The 17,289-nt window shown below is 42.8% G+C and overlaps 1 protein-coding gene across 1 annotated transcript in view; it reads left to right on the top strand.

Annotated features, from left to right (window-relative positions):
• Positions 1-16,799, top strand: part of LOC103605973 (ubiquitin-like modifier-activating enzyme ATG7) — a gene marked incomplete at its 3' end in the record, with an annotated part of 30,654 nt that extends 13,855 nt beyond the window's left edge. The window contains exons 2-5 of the mRNA XM_008590573.1: positions 7,362-7,534; positions 8,353-8,407; positions 14,802-14,919; positions 16,722-16,799. Of these exons, the coding sequence (XP_008588795.1) occupies positions 7,375-7,534; positions 8,353-8,407; positions 14,802-14,919; positions 16,722-16,799 (411 nt within the window). The remainder of the gene's footprint in view (positions 1-7,361; positions 7,535-8,352; positions 8,408-14,801; positions 14,920-16,721) is intronic.
• Positions 16,800-17,289: the final 490 nt, after the last annotated feature.

Raw genomic sequence — 17,289 nt, 5'->3', positions numbered from 1 at the left:
GGATCGCAACCCTCAGTGTTGCCCCCGTACCGGACCGGGGACCGGCGACGGGATCGCAAGCCTTGGCATTGCTCCCGCGCCTCGCTCAGCCAGTGAGCGGGAGCCGGTCTGTACGTGGGATCCGAACCCTCGGACGGGAGCGCTGCCGCGCTTCCCAAGCGGGCGCACTATGCAGTGCGCCACCGGGCCGGCCCGTTGCTGCTATTTCTTAAGACCTTTCTGTTTTCTCTCGCCTGTCAGGCAGTAGTTTCAGTAGCTGAACACTAACCATATCCTCTTGCGAAATAGGCTCTTGTGTTCTGTTCAGAATTTTTCAAAGGCCAAATAAGTCAGAAAATATTTGAAGGATGTGCCTCTTATGCAAATTACTTTCTTAGCATGTCTTTCTGTTATCATGATCTTTTTTCTTTTTTTTTTTTTTAACAGCTTTATTGAGATTTAACTGATATACAAAATTTTTGTCTGTTATCTTCTAAGTAGTCATCCTGAGTCACTTTTTCCCAGCTGCTGAAGTGATTTACAAGAGTTCTTTTGTCTCTGGGATCCTTTGGCACTGGTAAAATTCCATGTTGACAGCTTCAACAGGTCATCAAAATTCTGATAAAACAAGTTACATTTGACCTTTAAGGGTACGACTAACATATGTAGGGGCTTGATGACCCATCACACAGAGGATTTTAGATGAGATCCATTTGTGGATCTGTGCTACTGTGCTGATTTCCTTCCATATTGGGTGATTGCTCTGGCCACGGCCTTTGTGTTTTGACTCTGTTGGAGAAGAGGTTAGCATACAAATGATTTTCAAAATGATTGGTTATTTTTTAGCGTATGGGAGCTGTTGGGTAGTATAAAGGATATGAAAAGAGGTTTTTCCTTCAAGGCAGTATAGTGTAGTGATGACAGTAGGGGCTTTGAGGCCAGCAGACCTGGGTTATAATCTCAGCTCTACCATTTCCTGACTGTGTGACTTTGGGTGAGTTACTTAACCTCAGTGTCTCAGTTTTCTCTTCTGCAAGGTAGGCATAATATAACCACTTTGGAAATGTCATGAGATTAATATGTAAAATAAATAAGTATAGTGCTTGGCACAGGATGAGCCTTCAATAAAAATACTACTGCTGTTTTACTATTACTACTGCCATTATTTAAACATTTTAAAATGGGTATTAAAAAAGCAAGTACAATTCATGGTGGTAAATGCTCTAAGGGAAATTTTCAGCTATCACCATGGAGAAGAGCAGGATTGATACCCATTGACTGTGGGTGTTAACAACAGCTTCATAAAGGACCTTAAGAAATGAGAAGGAATTTTCCTGGTAGAGAGGGGAAAACTTTCCCAGGAACATCAGAAAAGGCATAAGGCCAGGAAACTAGCAGGCTAAGGCAGCAGCACCTTAGTTTCTGTGTAATAAGGCCGGTGAGGTTTTGTCTGTTTGTTTAAACAAGAGAGCCACCTGTGCAGATCATTCCTGGTGGCAGTGTGCCTTCTTTGGAGAACACGGAGACTGAAGGCAGTGACTGTGAGCATGTTCCTGCAGGAGCTGAGCTGTGAGATGACGGAGCCTGGCGTCCGGCAGTGGGAATGGAGAGAAGGGAAGCAGAGTTAGACAGGAAGTGTGAAGTTGCATGAAGAGCGTGGGCTTTGGAGTGATACTGGAATTTGAATCCTGGTCCCTCCCTTTCCTAGCTATATAGCCTTGTGTGAATGTCTTACCTCTTTCAACCTCAGTTTCTTCCTCTATAAAACTGGAGCTATCACTTCTTAGGGTTTCTGAGAGAACTGAATTCAGGTGAATACCCCAGTTGCTGTACCTAGTCCTGGTTAGACTCAGTAACTGTTACCTTCATCTCATTTTAGAGGACTGTTCAAGGTTGAACCTTGAGGAATTAGTGAGAGAGAGAAAAATTGAAGATGACTTTGAAGTTTTTACCTTGGACGTATGGTAGAACTATTAAGTAAACTAGGAAATGCAGGAAAAGGAGCAGAATTTTGGGAAAAGCTATGTTAAGTTTTGGATTGTTGAATTTGAGATGTCTGAGAAATCCAAGTCCTGGCTTTAAAAGACACTTAAATATATGTTTGGAGGTTAGGGTTAGAAATATAGTCTGGAGATTCATTGGCATGTAGACAGAAATTGTTGTGGGAAATGAATGATTGTGCTTGTAGACTGAGAAGAGGGCTGAGCATGGAACCCTTCAAAAACTGACAGAAAGAAAATGTTAGCTACATTATGGAGGAAAAGGGAGAGATCAGAAGCCCAGGAAACAAAGCAGAAGGCTGTGAGATTGTTTCTCCAAGTGTGGGCCTCAGATCACCCATTCACTACTGGATGCTGGAGTCACAGTGCATAGGGTCACAAGCTTTTCAGGAACCTGTGAAAATAGGAGTGACCTGGAAAAAGAAGAGAAAAATTCTGAGAGTGCAAAATTGCAAAAATCCTCTTAAACAATTAAGAGCCCAAAACTATTTAATATGGAATGAGGGTAACTTTAAGTATATTTGAATTGATTTAGAGGTGGGGCCTTCAAAAGTGAGAGTGCCAGTGACCTGTGGCATCAAGATAGCAGCAAACTACATCAGCATCACCTGGGCACTAGTCAGACTCACACGCTCCTGGCCACCCTCACCATCCCTTCTCCTCTTGACAGAGTGGGTGGGCCCATGTATCTTCATTTTTTTTTTTTTTTTTTAAGACAGTTAAGAAGGGGATCTTAACCCGTGACTTGGTGTTGTCAGCACCACACTCTCCCAAGTGAACTAACTGGCCATCCCTATATAGGGATCCGAACCTGTGGCTTTGGTGTTATCAACACCACACTCTCCCAAGTGAGCCACAGCCTGGCTCCCTGTATCCTCATTTTTTAACAGTCCTCAAGGTGGTGAAAGCTTGAAAACCCTTGGTCAGGCATTGTGTTGTGCATGATGCTGCAGACCATGCTGAGGTAGCTGAGAATTTTAGAGACAGTTATGTGCTGTCCTTTGTGATCAATGAAGCTTATTGATTACATAGAAAAATTTTAAATTATTATAATTCCCACCTCTTGTTTTCCATTTTTTTTTTCTCAGTTTGCTAAGCCCCCATTCTGAAATTTTCATTCATTCACAGTTGGATTTCTGTTGCCAAAGCATATTTTTAAATGTGGAGAACATATTCAGCCTGGTGAAAAACAACCACCCATTAGGAATCTAGTAACAAACTAACCTGCCCCCCTGGAACTTGCTGGGAACACAGTCAGTTACTCCCCTGTGGTGATCCTGCCTTCACAGACTATTCTCTTTTTAGCAATCTACCATCAAATTGCATTTTAGAAAGCTACCACTGAGCTCCTTTTAAACATTAAAATTCAGTGGCATTGACCATTTTCTTTGACTTCTAGTACCCTTTCATCATTACTCTGCTCAAAGTTTTTTATAGATTAAAAAAAACTTTTTACAGGTGGTAGGTAGATAGATATACCATCCTGGTGTACCAACTATTGCTTTGTTTGTTTTACTGGTTCTATTTCTTCTTACTCCCTGTCTGTGGACATTCTCTAGGACTTTGTCGGGCTGTGGCTTTTCTTTCTCTTGAGTGACTTGTAAGAGCTAACCATTCTCACCTGCTTCAGTTGTCACCTCCACATCAATGCCTCTTCCATCTCTGCGTCCACCTTCTTGGTCTAGACTCAATTTCCTTCACTTCCCTGCCATTGTCCACAGCTGAAAATGTCTCTCGTTTATTATTCTTCTGAGACTGGCTCTGCCTTCGAAGTGTTTTTTTCTTTTTAATTTTATTTTATTGAATCATAATTGATTATACGTATTTTGGGGGTTCAATGTTGACATATGTTGTTCAAATCAATATTACCAGTATATATATTGTTATAAATTGTACTTATTCTTTATGCCCCTTGTCCAATCTCTCCCTATCCCTCTCTCACTTCCCCTTCCTACCACTGATAACCCTAGATTTCTTCTCTCCTTCTGAAACAGTAATGGTTACTGTGTTGATTTGTTGCCTAGATGATCTGTCCAATGCTGAAAGGTGTGTTCACATCCCCCAGTATTATCATAAAGCAGCTGCTGCTTCTGTCACTCTGTAATAGGCTTTGTGGAGAGAGACATCCTCTTCTTTTCTTTGGTCTCTGCTGGTGATTCTCCTTTTGTCAATGCACTTCAGTGGCTGGTGGACCATCTGCACAGTGGTTGTGACGTCTAGTCACTTTCATGGCAGCCGTGGTTACTATGGTGGCTGTGGTGGGCCACCCACATGGAGGTGATGTTTTTGGCATGCTCTTTGGCACTGGCAGTGTGCCTGCTTGTGGGCTGGGGGCCCTAGTCCCAGGCTCCAAGCCCCAGGCCCCCGGGTGGGGCCCTGAGGCACTGGCAGTGTGCCTGGTTGTGAGCAGGAGGGTCCAGTCCCTGGGTCCATGCCCCAGGCCCCTGGGTGGGCCCCCAAGGCACTGGTGGTGTGCCTGGATGTGGGAGTGGGGTCCAGTCCCCGACTCAATGCCCCTGGCCCCCAGCCCCCGGCCCCCGGGTGGGGCACTGAGGCTCTGGTGGTATACATGGGCTGGAACTAATTATTTGTCCTTTGCTTACTTCTAAAACAGAGGAACTTCCTGTGAGAATCAGTACTTGAGCTGTGTGGTTGAGCTAAATTGCTGCTTTGCTGATTGTTTCCCTAGGGAAGACTTTTTGTGCAGCTCAGGGTTTAATGGTTGACCTTGTAGGTACTGGCAGTGCTCCAGAGACCCAGTGCACCTGGGTTGTGTAGAAACTCTGATCTGGGCCTGAGTTTTTTCATCAAACTGCACCCTGTGCAATTTGGCATTCCTGACCAGTCTCCTCTGAGTTGTCCTGCGCTGATTGGGGGGCGGATCGGCTGTCCTTGCTGTGTCCCAGTGTTCTCCCGATGGGCCCGTCTCCCTCACCACCTGGTCTCCAAGCACTTCCCATGGGACAGGCCCTGTGCCGATCCCTTGCAGTGACTCACCGGCCTCTGAATGGCTCCCCTTTTTCAGCTGTTCTGGCTCCTTGCTCCTGCCATGGGAACCCGATTAGTAGTCTTACTGTCCTGGGGGCCATCAAGGCCCTAATCTCCCCTGCTGCCTCCAAGCAACTCCATCTGAAGGGTACAGCTGTGGCTTCTCCCAGCTCCTGCTCCATGTGCTCAGCAGCTCCAGCCTTAAAGCAGCTGCAGCCTGAAACACTCCAAGCATTTTTTTTCTTTCTCTCATTGTGGCTTCTCCCCCTTCATGAACTCCATAGGTCTCTCTTCCTCTTCCCCTGAGTTCCAGTGGCCCTAGCTTGGCTGTTGTTACATTTTTATAATTGTAAATTGGTTGATTTGTGAGAGAGAGTGACTCTGGGGACCATCTATTCTGCCATCTTGACCAGAACTCTTCCTCAAGTGTCTTTCAATGGAGCTACCATTCTTCTAGCCAGTCACATCTCGACACCCCAAGGGCTTGCCCCTTTCTTTCATTCCTTGAATACACCAAGGTATCAAGTTTGGTTACCCCTTTTCTCTTAAAACATCCCAAATGAGGGTCTCCCCCTTTCTAGTCTTATTTCCTCTGTTCTCACCCAGGTCTTTATAAATCCTTAGACTCTTAACTGATTTCCTCCTTCAAAGCCCTTTTGCCACTGTAGACATACATTCCCTATGTAGACTGGCCAGTTAGCTCAGTTGGTTAGAGCACATCCTTGTGACCCCAAGGTGAAGGATTTGGTTCCCTGCACCAGCCAGTCACCAAACAAACAAACAAAAACCAACAAAATACATTCCCTGTGTAGAACTGCCATGGCCTTCCACTCTGAAATTCTCCAGCCACGCATTTGTGTCTCCATACGTGTTTATCCATGCAACCCATTCAGTTTTGTGTGCACTGCTCTTGCACAGTGCAAACCCTCCACTTAAGGACAGGTAGTCTCACACGTGCCCATTTCTGCCACAACGTGGCTATTGTTCCTTCTGCCTTCCTTCCATCTGCCCCTCTTTACCCATCCTTTCAGTGTCACTCAGCACCCATCTCCTTCACAGAGCCTTTCTCATGGCTCTGCCCCACACTCATGGCTGTCGTCTTAATTGTTAGCACTTTTTATGTAGAGTACTAACTTTGCATTTTATCATATAGTTACTATCAATCCAAAGCTTCTTATCTCTAATTCTAAAATCCAGCAAGTTTGGAAAACTGAAAGCTTTTTAATAATCATGGCACAAAACTCAGGCAAAACCTCTCTGATTGGATGTGAACTGTCTTATTTAATTTATCCCACTTAGCATGACTATTCATACATGCTTCTGCAGAAATACTAATATGTCTGGTCATGGAGTAATTGGATAGGATGGAAAGTGAAGGCATCTCCTCAGCTTGTGCTATTTTGGAAATGCCAGATTCCTCCAGTATTATGCTTCTCAAACTGGGGTATTTGTACCCCTGAAAGTATATGCAGAATATAGGAAGTTATAGCACATACATGCATAATTGCCGGGAGGGTCCAACTTATTTCATGATTTGAGAGGAGAAATAAAATATTAAAATGTATATAGTGCCATAGAATGGAAAACTTCCATGCCATTAGGAGATAAAACAAGATTTCAAAGACTTTCAGGCACCATGGGAGGTGGGGAGAAACTTATCCTTCATTCTCCTCCTCGGCTGGGGATGTGAAAGCACTGCTCTCACATAGACAGAATTCTAACAGTTTGGGTTGTTACATTTCTAACTGGCTGGATTTAGGATTTTGTACTTACAGAGTTCTCTAGAACCACACAGGATGGTGAAAACTTCTGAGATTGTGACTATATCGAAGAAAAAAAAGACACTTGTGTGTCAGTCAGACTGACTCTAATAGGAAAGGAACATCCACAAAAGTTAAGGCCAGAAAGAGTTACTTAGAAACATCACTTGTGTCATGAGGAGACTAAACTTGACAACACTGACAAATTACTCAGGACGTTTTTCAAAGTTCTGCTTAATTGAAATAAGTGAGTCACAAAAACATAAATACTGTATGATTCCAATGATTTCACTTATATAAGGTATCTAAAGTAGTCAGACTCATAGAGACAGAAAAAACGGTGGTTGCCAGGGGCGGAGGGGAGAGGGAATGGGTAGTTGTGGTTAGATCTGTTTCCCACCATTGAGAATGTACATAATACTGCTGAATGATATACTTTAAAATGGTCATGATGGTAAATTATGTGTTATGTGTTTTTTAACCACAATTAAAGAAAAAAAGTTGTGTCTTAAGGTACCCCATATACCTCTCATTTGTTTGTCTGTTTGTTTGAATTAAGATTTGTTACAGATATTCTTTCTCACCAGGTTTTGTGTAGATATGCCATTTTGCTGTGCTCTCTTTTGTTTTTTAGTTAGCAACAAATAATGGCGGCATCTACAGGGGATCTTGGACTCACCAAGTTGCAGTTTGCCCCTTTTAGCAGTGCCTTGGATGTTGGGTTCTGGCATGAGTTGACCCAGAAGAAGCTGAATGAGTATCGGCTGGATGAAGCTCCCAAGGACATTAAGGGTTACTACTACAATGGTAGGCAATAGCAGACTCCATCTCCATCCTCTTCTGCTATCCTCCCTGTCCTCCAGGACAGCGTCAGCTTTCCTTTAGAAAGGGACACCCTTGTCTTCTATAGTTAGTGCTCTTTGCTAGTCTCTCTTTTACCCCCCGACTTTTGATCCAAATTCATTTTTATTTCTTTTCCTCTGTTGTGGGGAGGAGAAAGGTACTAATGAAACCCACATCATTAATCCAAATAATACCAATTACTTAGCATTGCTGGGTGAGAAGATTGGCAATATTTTTTTCCAACGTATCTTTTTTATATTCTTGTCAAATCCCTCGAATTCACAAGAGCTCTGTCACGTTCCGCCATCATCTCTACAGTTGGCCGTCCCTAACCTTGGGTTCTACATCCATGGATTCAACCAACCACAGACTAAAAATACTTTTAAGAACCCCAAAACAATAAAAAGTAATACAAATAAAAAATGAAGTAGAACAACTATTTATTTACATAGCATTTACATTGTATTAGGTATTATAAGTAATCAGGAGATGATTTAAAGTATACAGGAGGATGTGCATAGGTTACAAGCAAATACTATGCCATTTTATGTCAGGGACTTGAGCATCTGCAGATTTTGGTATCTGCGTCAGTCCTGGAACGAATCCCCCTTGGATATGGAAGAACAACTATATATATACGTAATCTGTGTATCATAGATAATTAGGAATTAGAGGGGGCTCTTTGGGCTCAACAAAGAGAGCAAAACTATTCACAAGCGTTTTTGTTGTGAATGCTGCTATATCTTACTTGTAATTGAAAATGTGATAATGCTTCTGTCCAGGTGATCCTGCTGGGCTGCCAGCTCGCTTTACATTGGAGTTCAGTGCTTTTGACATGTGAGTATTTATTTGTTCAAAATCTAAAGAAAAGAACACTGTTTGCTTTTGGTGAGGAATGAACATTCTAACCTCCCTCGCTGGTAGGAAATTCTCTTGTATTTCCCACAGAGACAAATGCTGGATGCTTAGGACTATCTGTTTCATTTTTTTAGCAGATATTTGTCAGAGCCTATTAGGTACCAAGTACCATCTAGATTGATTGAGCCTTAGGTAACATCTTTCCTGATATTGATAGTTAATATTTTTTGATCCTATACTGGTACCTCTTGACTTACTCCTTTAGCTGCTTGGCCATGGGCATCAATCAATGAACATCTATTAGGATACTTCTGTATACAGGCCACTGTGCAAGGCATTATGGGAATATGACAGATACATCCTTTTTTTTTTTTTTTTTCCTTTTTGTCTTTTGTCATGTCCGGCAACGGATCACAACCCTCAGTGTCGCGCCCGTACCGGACTGGGACCGGCAACGGGACCGCAACCCTCAGTGTTGCACCCACACCTCGCTCAGCCAGTGAGCAGGAACCGGTCTGTATGTGGGATCCGAACCCTCGGCGGGAGCGCCACCACGCTCCGAAGCAGCGCACTGTAGCAGTGCGCCACCGGGCCGGCCCCCATATACATCCTTGAAGAATGTTTTTTATCTTCTTGGGAGCTGTGGGGAGATGCTGGAGAAAAGAGAGACGTTTAATGAACATGTAATTAGCTAGGCATTTTCATAAATACGATCCTTTCAGACCTGCCAGGTGTGACTTTTCTCTCTTTTTCAGATGAGGAGACAATGAGTCAAAAGGTAAAGTGGCTTGCCCAAGGTCTTACTTAGCTAAATTTAGAAAGCAGGAGTGAGAGAAAAGTAAAAATGTATTCAAAATTGTATTTCTGAGATCCAGTCTGAGTAGCCAAGGAAATATTTTTATCTTTTACAAAAATAGAGAAACCAGGAGGGGATACAATTTTAGGAGGAGGGAAGTTTGGTTTAGAACATGTTGAGTTTGAGATGACCGTGTCCACTAGAAATGTCCAGGAGACACTGGAGTCAAAAGGAGAAGGTAAGACTAGATTTGGGAGGAATCTGTGCAGAGGAGATTATTAGGCTTTCTTTTGAGAGAAAGAGATTATAGTGTCAGAAGAGAAAAGTGCCCTTTAAATGGCCCTGATTTGGGAGCAGAGGAGAACCAGAGACATGTTACAGAAACCAAGGAAGGACATGCTTTCAGGGAGGATGGAGAAGGCCAACATGTCAGAAGCACAGAGGTCAGAGTTCAGTGCAAGTATGTCATTAGATTTGTTGACTAAGTCATTTGTGGTCCTTGAGAATTCAGTTTTTCAAACTGAATTCTCCACAAAAGGGTGGAGCCAAAAGCATGTTGAGAGGCTTTAAGATTATTGAGGGTTGAAGAATTAATGATCTACAGTGAGGTCCACTTTTTCTGCTTTCTTGTACCTCAGCAGTGTCAGGATAAGGGGTTTGGGGAAGGCGAAAAGGTCTTTGTAAAGACTGCTTGGCTTTTAAAAGTGGAATAGTCAAAGATGAGCATATTTCAAACAAAGTGTCCCTAGAATTTGTCTTTTAAATCTCTCAGAAAAAAATCAGTATATTTTATTCCTTTCTCAATCAAATTGCAAAACTTAAAAGCATAACATAAATCTAAAACAATGTTAGTCTTTATATCTTGAAAAAGTATGTGTTGGTGTTTCTTATTCCTTTAGGAGCTTTCTTGCTCTATCATAAATTCCTTGTGATTACTTGTCAAAACAAATTACAACCTAGTAATCTCTTCTGTTTTGGGAAAGACTAACTTACTTTTGGAGCAATTACAGTATAATGAGGAAAGTCCTGAAAATGTACAAGCATTAAATTGTCTGAAAGTGGTAAAGGGGGGAACGTCCGTAGTCTGGTTTTTATGTAAGGCGGGGGGTCTAATATTCATCTCAAACTAGCTTTGCTCCTATTTTCATCCTTATACTAGACTGAGGTTTTGTTTGGTTGTTTCTTAAGATTTAATAATTTCATTCTTTGGAACAATTAATTAGAAAAAAAATAGTTCACTGAAGTTACGTTTGATCATCTTACAAAATCCAAGCATTTTAAACTTCAGTAATCCAGAAATTTTGGTTGAAAGAGATAAGAAAATCTGTAATCTTGCAGCTATGACTTTCACACAAATTGCTTGATTTAACTGGTCGTATTTTTCCTTCGTACCATGGAATACCCACAGTGTGTAAGGCACTGTGCTAGACAGTGAGGGGTGAGCCTGGCATAAGACATGGTCCCTAGTGTTGTGAAAATATCCTTGGATTTGAAGTTTGAAGACCTGGATCTATGGCTAATTAACTGTATTTTGGTTTTTGCAGTGTCCGTTTCCTCATTTCCACAATGGCTCTCAGCTTCTAATGTTTCTTCCAGTTTTAAAAGTGTGATTTTCCAAATCTTTCTATCTTAGAATGGTTGGGAAGTTTAATGAAGGTTCTTGGGGCTCCTCAGAAGGCACGTGTTCTTTATATCCAGTTTTTTTGTTTTGTTTTGTTTTGTTTTCATTATTATTACTCCGTCTTTGTTTTTATTGCCATATATCTGCATGGGGAAAATACGGATTTACTCATCAAACAGTGAATGCCTATGTTACGCAGGATGTGTAGGTGTAAGGAATACAAAGACTTATGAAATATGTCCTTCAGAGCACCACTACAGTATTAGAGAGATGTGGAAGACAAGTGTTTGCATTGTAGTGTGCCCAGTGCTGCAGTAAATGTAGAGAGGTAATCATTATTTCAGGAATACTTATTTATTGCTTCCTCTGTGTCTTGATGATAGAATGTGCTAGGCACTGGCCACACAGAGAGGAATAAGGTACAGTTGAAGAGCAAACTGTGCTAGTAGTCATTTATAGATGCCAAGAGTATCTGAGCTTTGCATAGCACCAAATAAATACCTTTTACTCTGAGTCCCTTGAAGTCTTATGGATCTCTGCCAACAGTTAGGATCCTTCTTTAAATTGTATTAGGTGAATTGTAAGTCAAGTAGTATTTTATCAGGCACCAACTGCCTTAAACTGGAGGATGCTGTCCTAGGGTAGGATGTACTGCTGAAGCAGACCCAGAAATGTCAGGGCCCAAACACAAAGGTAGTTTATTTCTTGCTCATGTGATAGTCCAGGGCTGGCAGTACAATATTCTTCCATCTTTTGGCTCTATCATACCCACGGGCTTTGCCTTTGTGTTCTAGTTAAGAGTGAGTTGTCCCTTTCAGGTAACAATAGATAGATGGGGGAAGACAGCCAGGGTGCAAATAGTTGGAAGAGACACACCCAGTCTCTTAAAGGCCCAAGCCGGGAAGGGACATGCATCACTCCTCTCAGATTCTCTTGGGGAGAGCCTGTGGCCTCACCTGTCTTGCAAGGAAGACTGGGAAATGTGATGCCCAGCTACAAGCATCATGTATGTGTTCTGTTTCTGTTGAAGAAGAGGAAAATAGATTTTGGTGGACAATCTCTGTACTAATGTGAAACTGCTAAAAAAGAATTTTTCTTTTCCTGGGCCTTGAATGACAAACATTTGAATGAGGAACATTTCCCTGGCCTGCTTTGCCTTAAGAAATATTTGTATTTAGTCATAAGAAGTATTTTTCTTTTCAAAGCCTCAAGTTGGACTTAATTAGAGAAATAGAAGGCCCTAATCCTTGACCACAAAGAAGCTGAAAAGTAGCTAAGGAGGTCAGACTGATAGGCACAGTCATCTGTGGTCAGAGGCTGTGTCTGTCTTGTTCTTGTGCCAGCACCCAACACAGGTCTGGTGTGTACTGGCTGTTCAAATAACTGTTGATTTGAGTTATAAGTGGACTGTGTGCATGGCTGTCAAAATCAGACATGGTATGGTTGATGGAAACACACCAGTGGTCTCTGTTAGAAGATATTATAAGCAGAAACTCAGAGATTGTTACAGAAAGCTGGAGATAATACAGGTGGCAGGACTGAGTGTGGCTTCCCAGGTTCCTCTTTGCGTGTGAAGATTCCTGCAGGTTTGAGAAGCAACATCTGCTCTTCTTCTGGAGGATTTATTCCCTGCTGGCCACCCCCACTGCCTGACTGTTCTGGAGGCCCTGGCTACCTGTCTGCCTGTTAACCACGTGTGATAGCTGGTGCTGAACAGCCCCGTTACTTTGCTGAGTGATCACTGTGAGACTGGGTGAAGTGAAGGTCCAGTTTTTAGATGCAGCATTCCCAGACAGGCCCAGGCTTCAGGCATTTGTGAGGTCCCTTCTGTATACATCATTGAGAATTTACTGTTGGCTTTAGTATATATGGGGAAGATTTCTAATTCAGATTCCTTTTAACAGCTTTATTGAGATATTCCCGTCTCATAAAATTCACTCTTTGAAAATGTGTAATTAAGTAGTTTTTAGTATATTCATAGAATTGTACAACCATCACCATTATCTAATTCCAGAACCTTATCATTGCCCCAAAAAGAAACCCTTAGCAATTACTCTCCATCCACCTCCTCCCCACTCCCAAGCCCTAGGCAACCAAGGATCTACTTTCTATCTCTGAGAATTTGCCTATTCTGGACATTTCATATAAATGGAATCATAGGAAACTAATAAGTGTCAGGACCAGGATTTGACCTAAATAAATCCTCTTGTCTCCAAGTCTTGGGCTCTTTCCCTCCTAATATCACTTTTTTAAAAATTTGCTTATGTGGCCACCTCCCCTGCTGGAACTGTAGTCATGAGAAATGTCGCTCCTTTGAAAGTTCAGATTGTCCTCACTAACCTGCTTGAGTGCTGATGTTCTTGGAAGCTTAGCTGTCTTGGCAGTTGCTTGAGTTCCTGGGATGTAGTGTCCTCCCCTCTCAGAGTGAGGCTTTGGCATGGCCCTCACACACCTAGGACATTTGGACATTTAGGAAGAAGGGCACCTTCCTCCTCTGTGCTTGTGTCCAAATTCAATCATAGCATCCTTCCTTCTGGTTCAGCATCCTGTTTGAGCAGTAATGTCATAAAGCCAAGTCTGAATGTAGAAGGCCTAGTTTACCAACTGCTCTGCTTCCTCTTCCTTCCCTCTAGGCTTAATCTTGCCTCATTGTGACTTTCTCCTCAAGACAGTCTTTGATGTCCTCATGTCACCTGGATGAAAAATGCTCTTTTATTAGAGGAGTGTGGTGACAAACAACCTGTTATTTGCTGACTCATAGCTCCCCAGAGAAGGCTCAAGTCCCCGAGGACTTGATGTTTTAGCTCTACAGATGGCATCTGACAGAGCCCACTCATTATACCCCTCCACACCTGTTCTAGGTTTAGATCTCTTCTCTTCTAGCCCCCTGAGCCCAATTTTACACGGACTCTGAGGGAAAAGACACTGGGTCTTTTAAACCAGGCAGCAACCATCAGTGCAGTCAGTAAAAATGCATTTTCTCTGCATTAGTCGCAAGTGACAACATTAGGCTACTAATGAATATTTTCATGTAGCTTCTGTAACCTCTGAAACACAGGTTAATCGTTTCAGAGAAGAGACCAAATTTGTCCACATCTATACTTGTATTCAGAATCAACTCATATTCTCTTTTCCTGACTTTAGGACTGTGAGGCCTTTGGAGCAACGCAGTGTGCAAACCATGTGGCACAATAGGTTGACATGTAGCCCAGGTGTAATACATTTTGTCTGTGACTCAGACAGCCATCAGGCTATGCAGAGCCCTGTGGCTTGGTTGTGGGACAGTCAGGAGAAGACATACTCCCCTCCCTCAAGGAGCTTACTGCCCTCCAGTTGGGTGTGTATGACCATTTTTCTTGAAAATACTCTAAAATATTATGCTCAATTTTATTGCCAGCTATTACTAGAGAAAATGAGAGATTTTTTCTTCCTGGAAGAGAAGGGATTCGAGCAGGGCCTTGAAGCCTGGGAAAGTTTGAGCAGGGTGGGCAGTACAGTACCCTGGAGTCAACTAGTTTTTGTTTTAGATTTGAGCTCTCCCTGTTATTATATAACCTTATGCAAGTTGCTTAAACCCTTAAATGGGGTAAAGAGTTGTAATGATAATTCTGACCTTGCATGGTTCCTGGCTCGGTAGATATTTCCCTTTTAGTTTGAAGATGGAGAAGAATAAGAAATAGGAAATGAACTTCTATTTGGGGAGGGGTGGGGACAGTGGAAGAACAGCATACCAAGGGGGTAGGGTAAAGGGAATGTATAGGCTTTTTTTGGAATGTTGCCTGTTTTTTAGTCCTTTAGCGATGATATTTATCTTTTTCCAAAGAAATGTACAGTCATTCCTCTACTTGGCTTACAGAGTGATACCCTTTGTCTCCCACTGCTGTGGTGGTTTGTCAGTCCCTGGCTGTCTCTGAGTCCCAGCTGTGCCTGGCTAACTGTGTTTCTCTAATGTCTAGGAACGCTCCTACCCCAGCACATTGCTGCCCCGCTGTCGGAACACTATATAACACCAACACACTCGAGTCTTTCAAGACTGCAGATAAGAAGCTCCTTTTGGAACAAGCAGCAAACGAGGTTAGCTGGGAAAACATGATGTATCTGTCATATTTTCTGTGGTCCCAGCAGGTGCAGTGTTTCTAATTAGGCCTGTGGGTCTTTCGCAGGAACTAGTATATAATGGTATTCAGAGATGTTTGTAGGCTTTTGGTTATTTCCCCAGGGAGAATACTCCTGGCTTTTTCCTTCTGTGTAAGCGGGAAAGTCAGGGAGAAGACATCCAGAATCGGACATGGGGATAGGCTGGAAATTCGTGGCAGGACAGAGGTTGAAAAATCAGATTTGCTGCTAATCTCCAACTAGCATTCTGAAGCAACTGGCCTCTCTCTAAGCGTTATGTTCCTGCGGCTGAAGGCATCTGGGTGCTCTGTTCCTTGTGCCCTGGAGAGGCTTGACAGTCTTGTGCACTGTGGTGCTGTGGATGGTTATGGAGTCTCTCTAGTGTCTTCAGGGCTAAATTTAATCTACTTCATCTGGCCTACTTAGTCTGACTTTTAAGAGGCCTGGCCCCTGCTAGTCTCCTTGGCCTTTCTGTCCTGTCACTCTTGCCCTTGCATTCTGTGACCCAGTCACAGCAAGCACTTATAACTCCCTTCACCTACTTTTATTCTCTCCTCTCTCCTTGGGATGTGATGCTCTCTCTATCCTGTGCTTCTTCACTACTGAGTTAGTGAGAGGAATTAAAAAGGGAGGTAGAGTGGTTTATCCCAATTCTCTCTAACCTACTTAATCGAGGGGTCTTTATACTAGTCTTAAAAAATAAGAGTCTTACTAATGGGGGTGTAGCGGTCAGAGAAGGAAGTCTCCCACCTTTGGTTCCTCCAGTCCCTTGTGATGGATGCAGCTTGTGACTGCATGATGATGGTGATGATGGTTGTTTTTCTTGATCTGTGGCTTGAACTGCTCCTGGGCCTCCTCCTTTGGCCACACTCTTTTTAATTTATCACAGAAAAAAGCAGGTTGCTCCCCACAGGATTCCTGGCCCCCTTGGCTTATCAGAAAGCGGTCCAGCTCCTCCAAGATGATGATGTCAGTAGGAAGAACTTATTTCTCTTTTACTCCCATACCTGGGGAATGGTTCTTATTGGTGCAACTATTTTGTCTTGCTTAGTGACACTAAGTTTAGCAACTGATCTTATCTGCTGCAACATCTGTGATTAGCAGCTGCTGACCAGTGCCAGCTTTTGCTTCCAGACACAGTTCTTGCTGAGTACACACAAACTTGAAGTTCGTTCTCCTTTCCTCATCTCTCTGGGCAACATAATCCTAAATAAGGCTTTAAGAAATACCCTACAGATATTTCAAATCACTTCCTTTGAGAGCCCCTTCCAGGCTCTTTTCCCTCCCACCTCCCTAGCTGAGTCTGGTGTTTCTCCCAGGAATTTTACGTTTCTGTGATAGCAAATCCTACATGGTGTTGAACTTGTACAGTTTTATGCCTGTCTCTCTGGACTATGAGCTTCTTGAGGGAAGGGACTATGTCTTTTGTTTCTGTAACCCTGATGTGCCTGGTGTATAGTAGATGATAAGTAAGTATGTGCTGAAGGAAATTATGAAGGCATGAAAGTGGCCTGGCTGCCTCCTCTGTGCTGAGACCTGCTGAGAGGCGGTGCTTGGCCTCTCTCACTTTGCTCAGGTCCTGAAGGGAGTGGCAGTGTCAAGGGAGCAGAGTGAGGGAACAGCCCACTTCATTGCCTGGGATAAGTGGTGCCAGGCCTGTGGGAAAGAAGAGCCTGGAGCTTTGCAGCTCCATGCTTTGCTGGAGAGTGAGAATCTCAGAGATACCTGGTAACCTCCCTTGACGCTTTTTCTTCTGGCAGATATGGGAATCCATAAAATCGGGTGCTGCTCTTGAAAACCCTGTACTCCTCAACAAGTTCCTCCTCTTGACATTTGCAGTAAGTAAATGAACTGTCTGCTACATTGAAACTGGTAGAATCCCCTGGCTCATCCTGGTATACCAGTAAAACAGTCTGCCCTCTTGTCTCTGAAACCATTACCTTGTGTTATTCAAGTTATAGCTGTTAAACACTCATTTGATTACTGGCCAGAAAGTGCTGGCACCTATTACCAATGCAAAATTAATTCATTCCTGTTGATCATACTATACTATCAGTAGTCATGTAATTTATATAACACAGTGACCCAGCTCTAATGATTCAGGGCATGATAAAGTCAGGTTCAGGGAGCAGTGGTTTCGTTGTTGTTAATGTCTTTGTTAAATATGAATAACAATAGTGCAGTCCTGCAGATCTCAGCTGCTGAGTCCATCCAAATAAGGGAAAGGGGCTTCTGCATTAGAGGGGATCACACTACATGGCTTGACCATACAATTTTTTTTTTAAGAAAGAAAGAAAACTGTTTTCTATAAATGAGATCTAATTAAAA

Source organism: Galeopterus variegatus, unplaced genomic scaffold (assembly GCF_000696425.1).
Source record: "Galeopterus variegatus unplaced genomic scaffold, G_variegatus-3.0.2 Scaffold6199, whole genome shotgun sequence".
Taxonomy (NCBI): Eukaryota; Metazoa; Chordata; class Mammalia; order Dermoptera; family Cynocephalidae; genus Galeopterus; species Galeopterus variegatus.
This window is presented reverse-complemented; position numbering and strand designations above follow the sequence as displayed.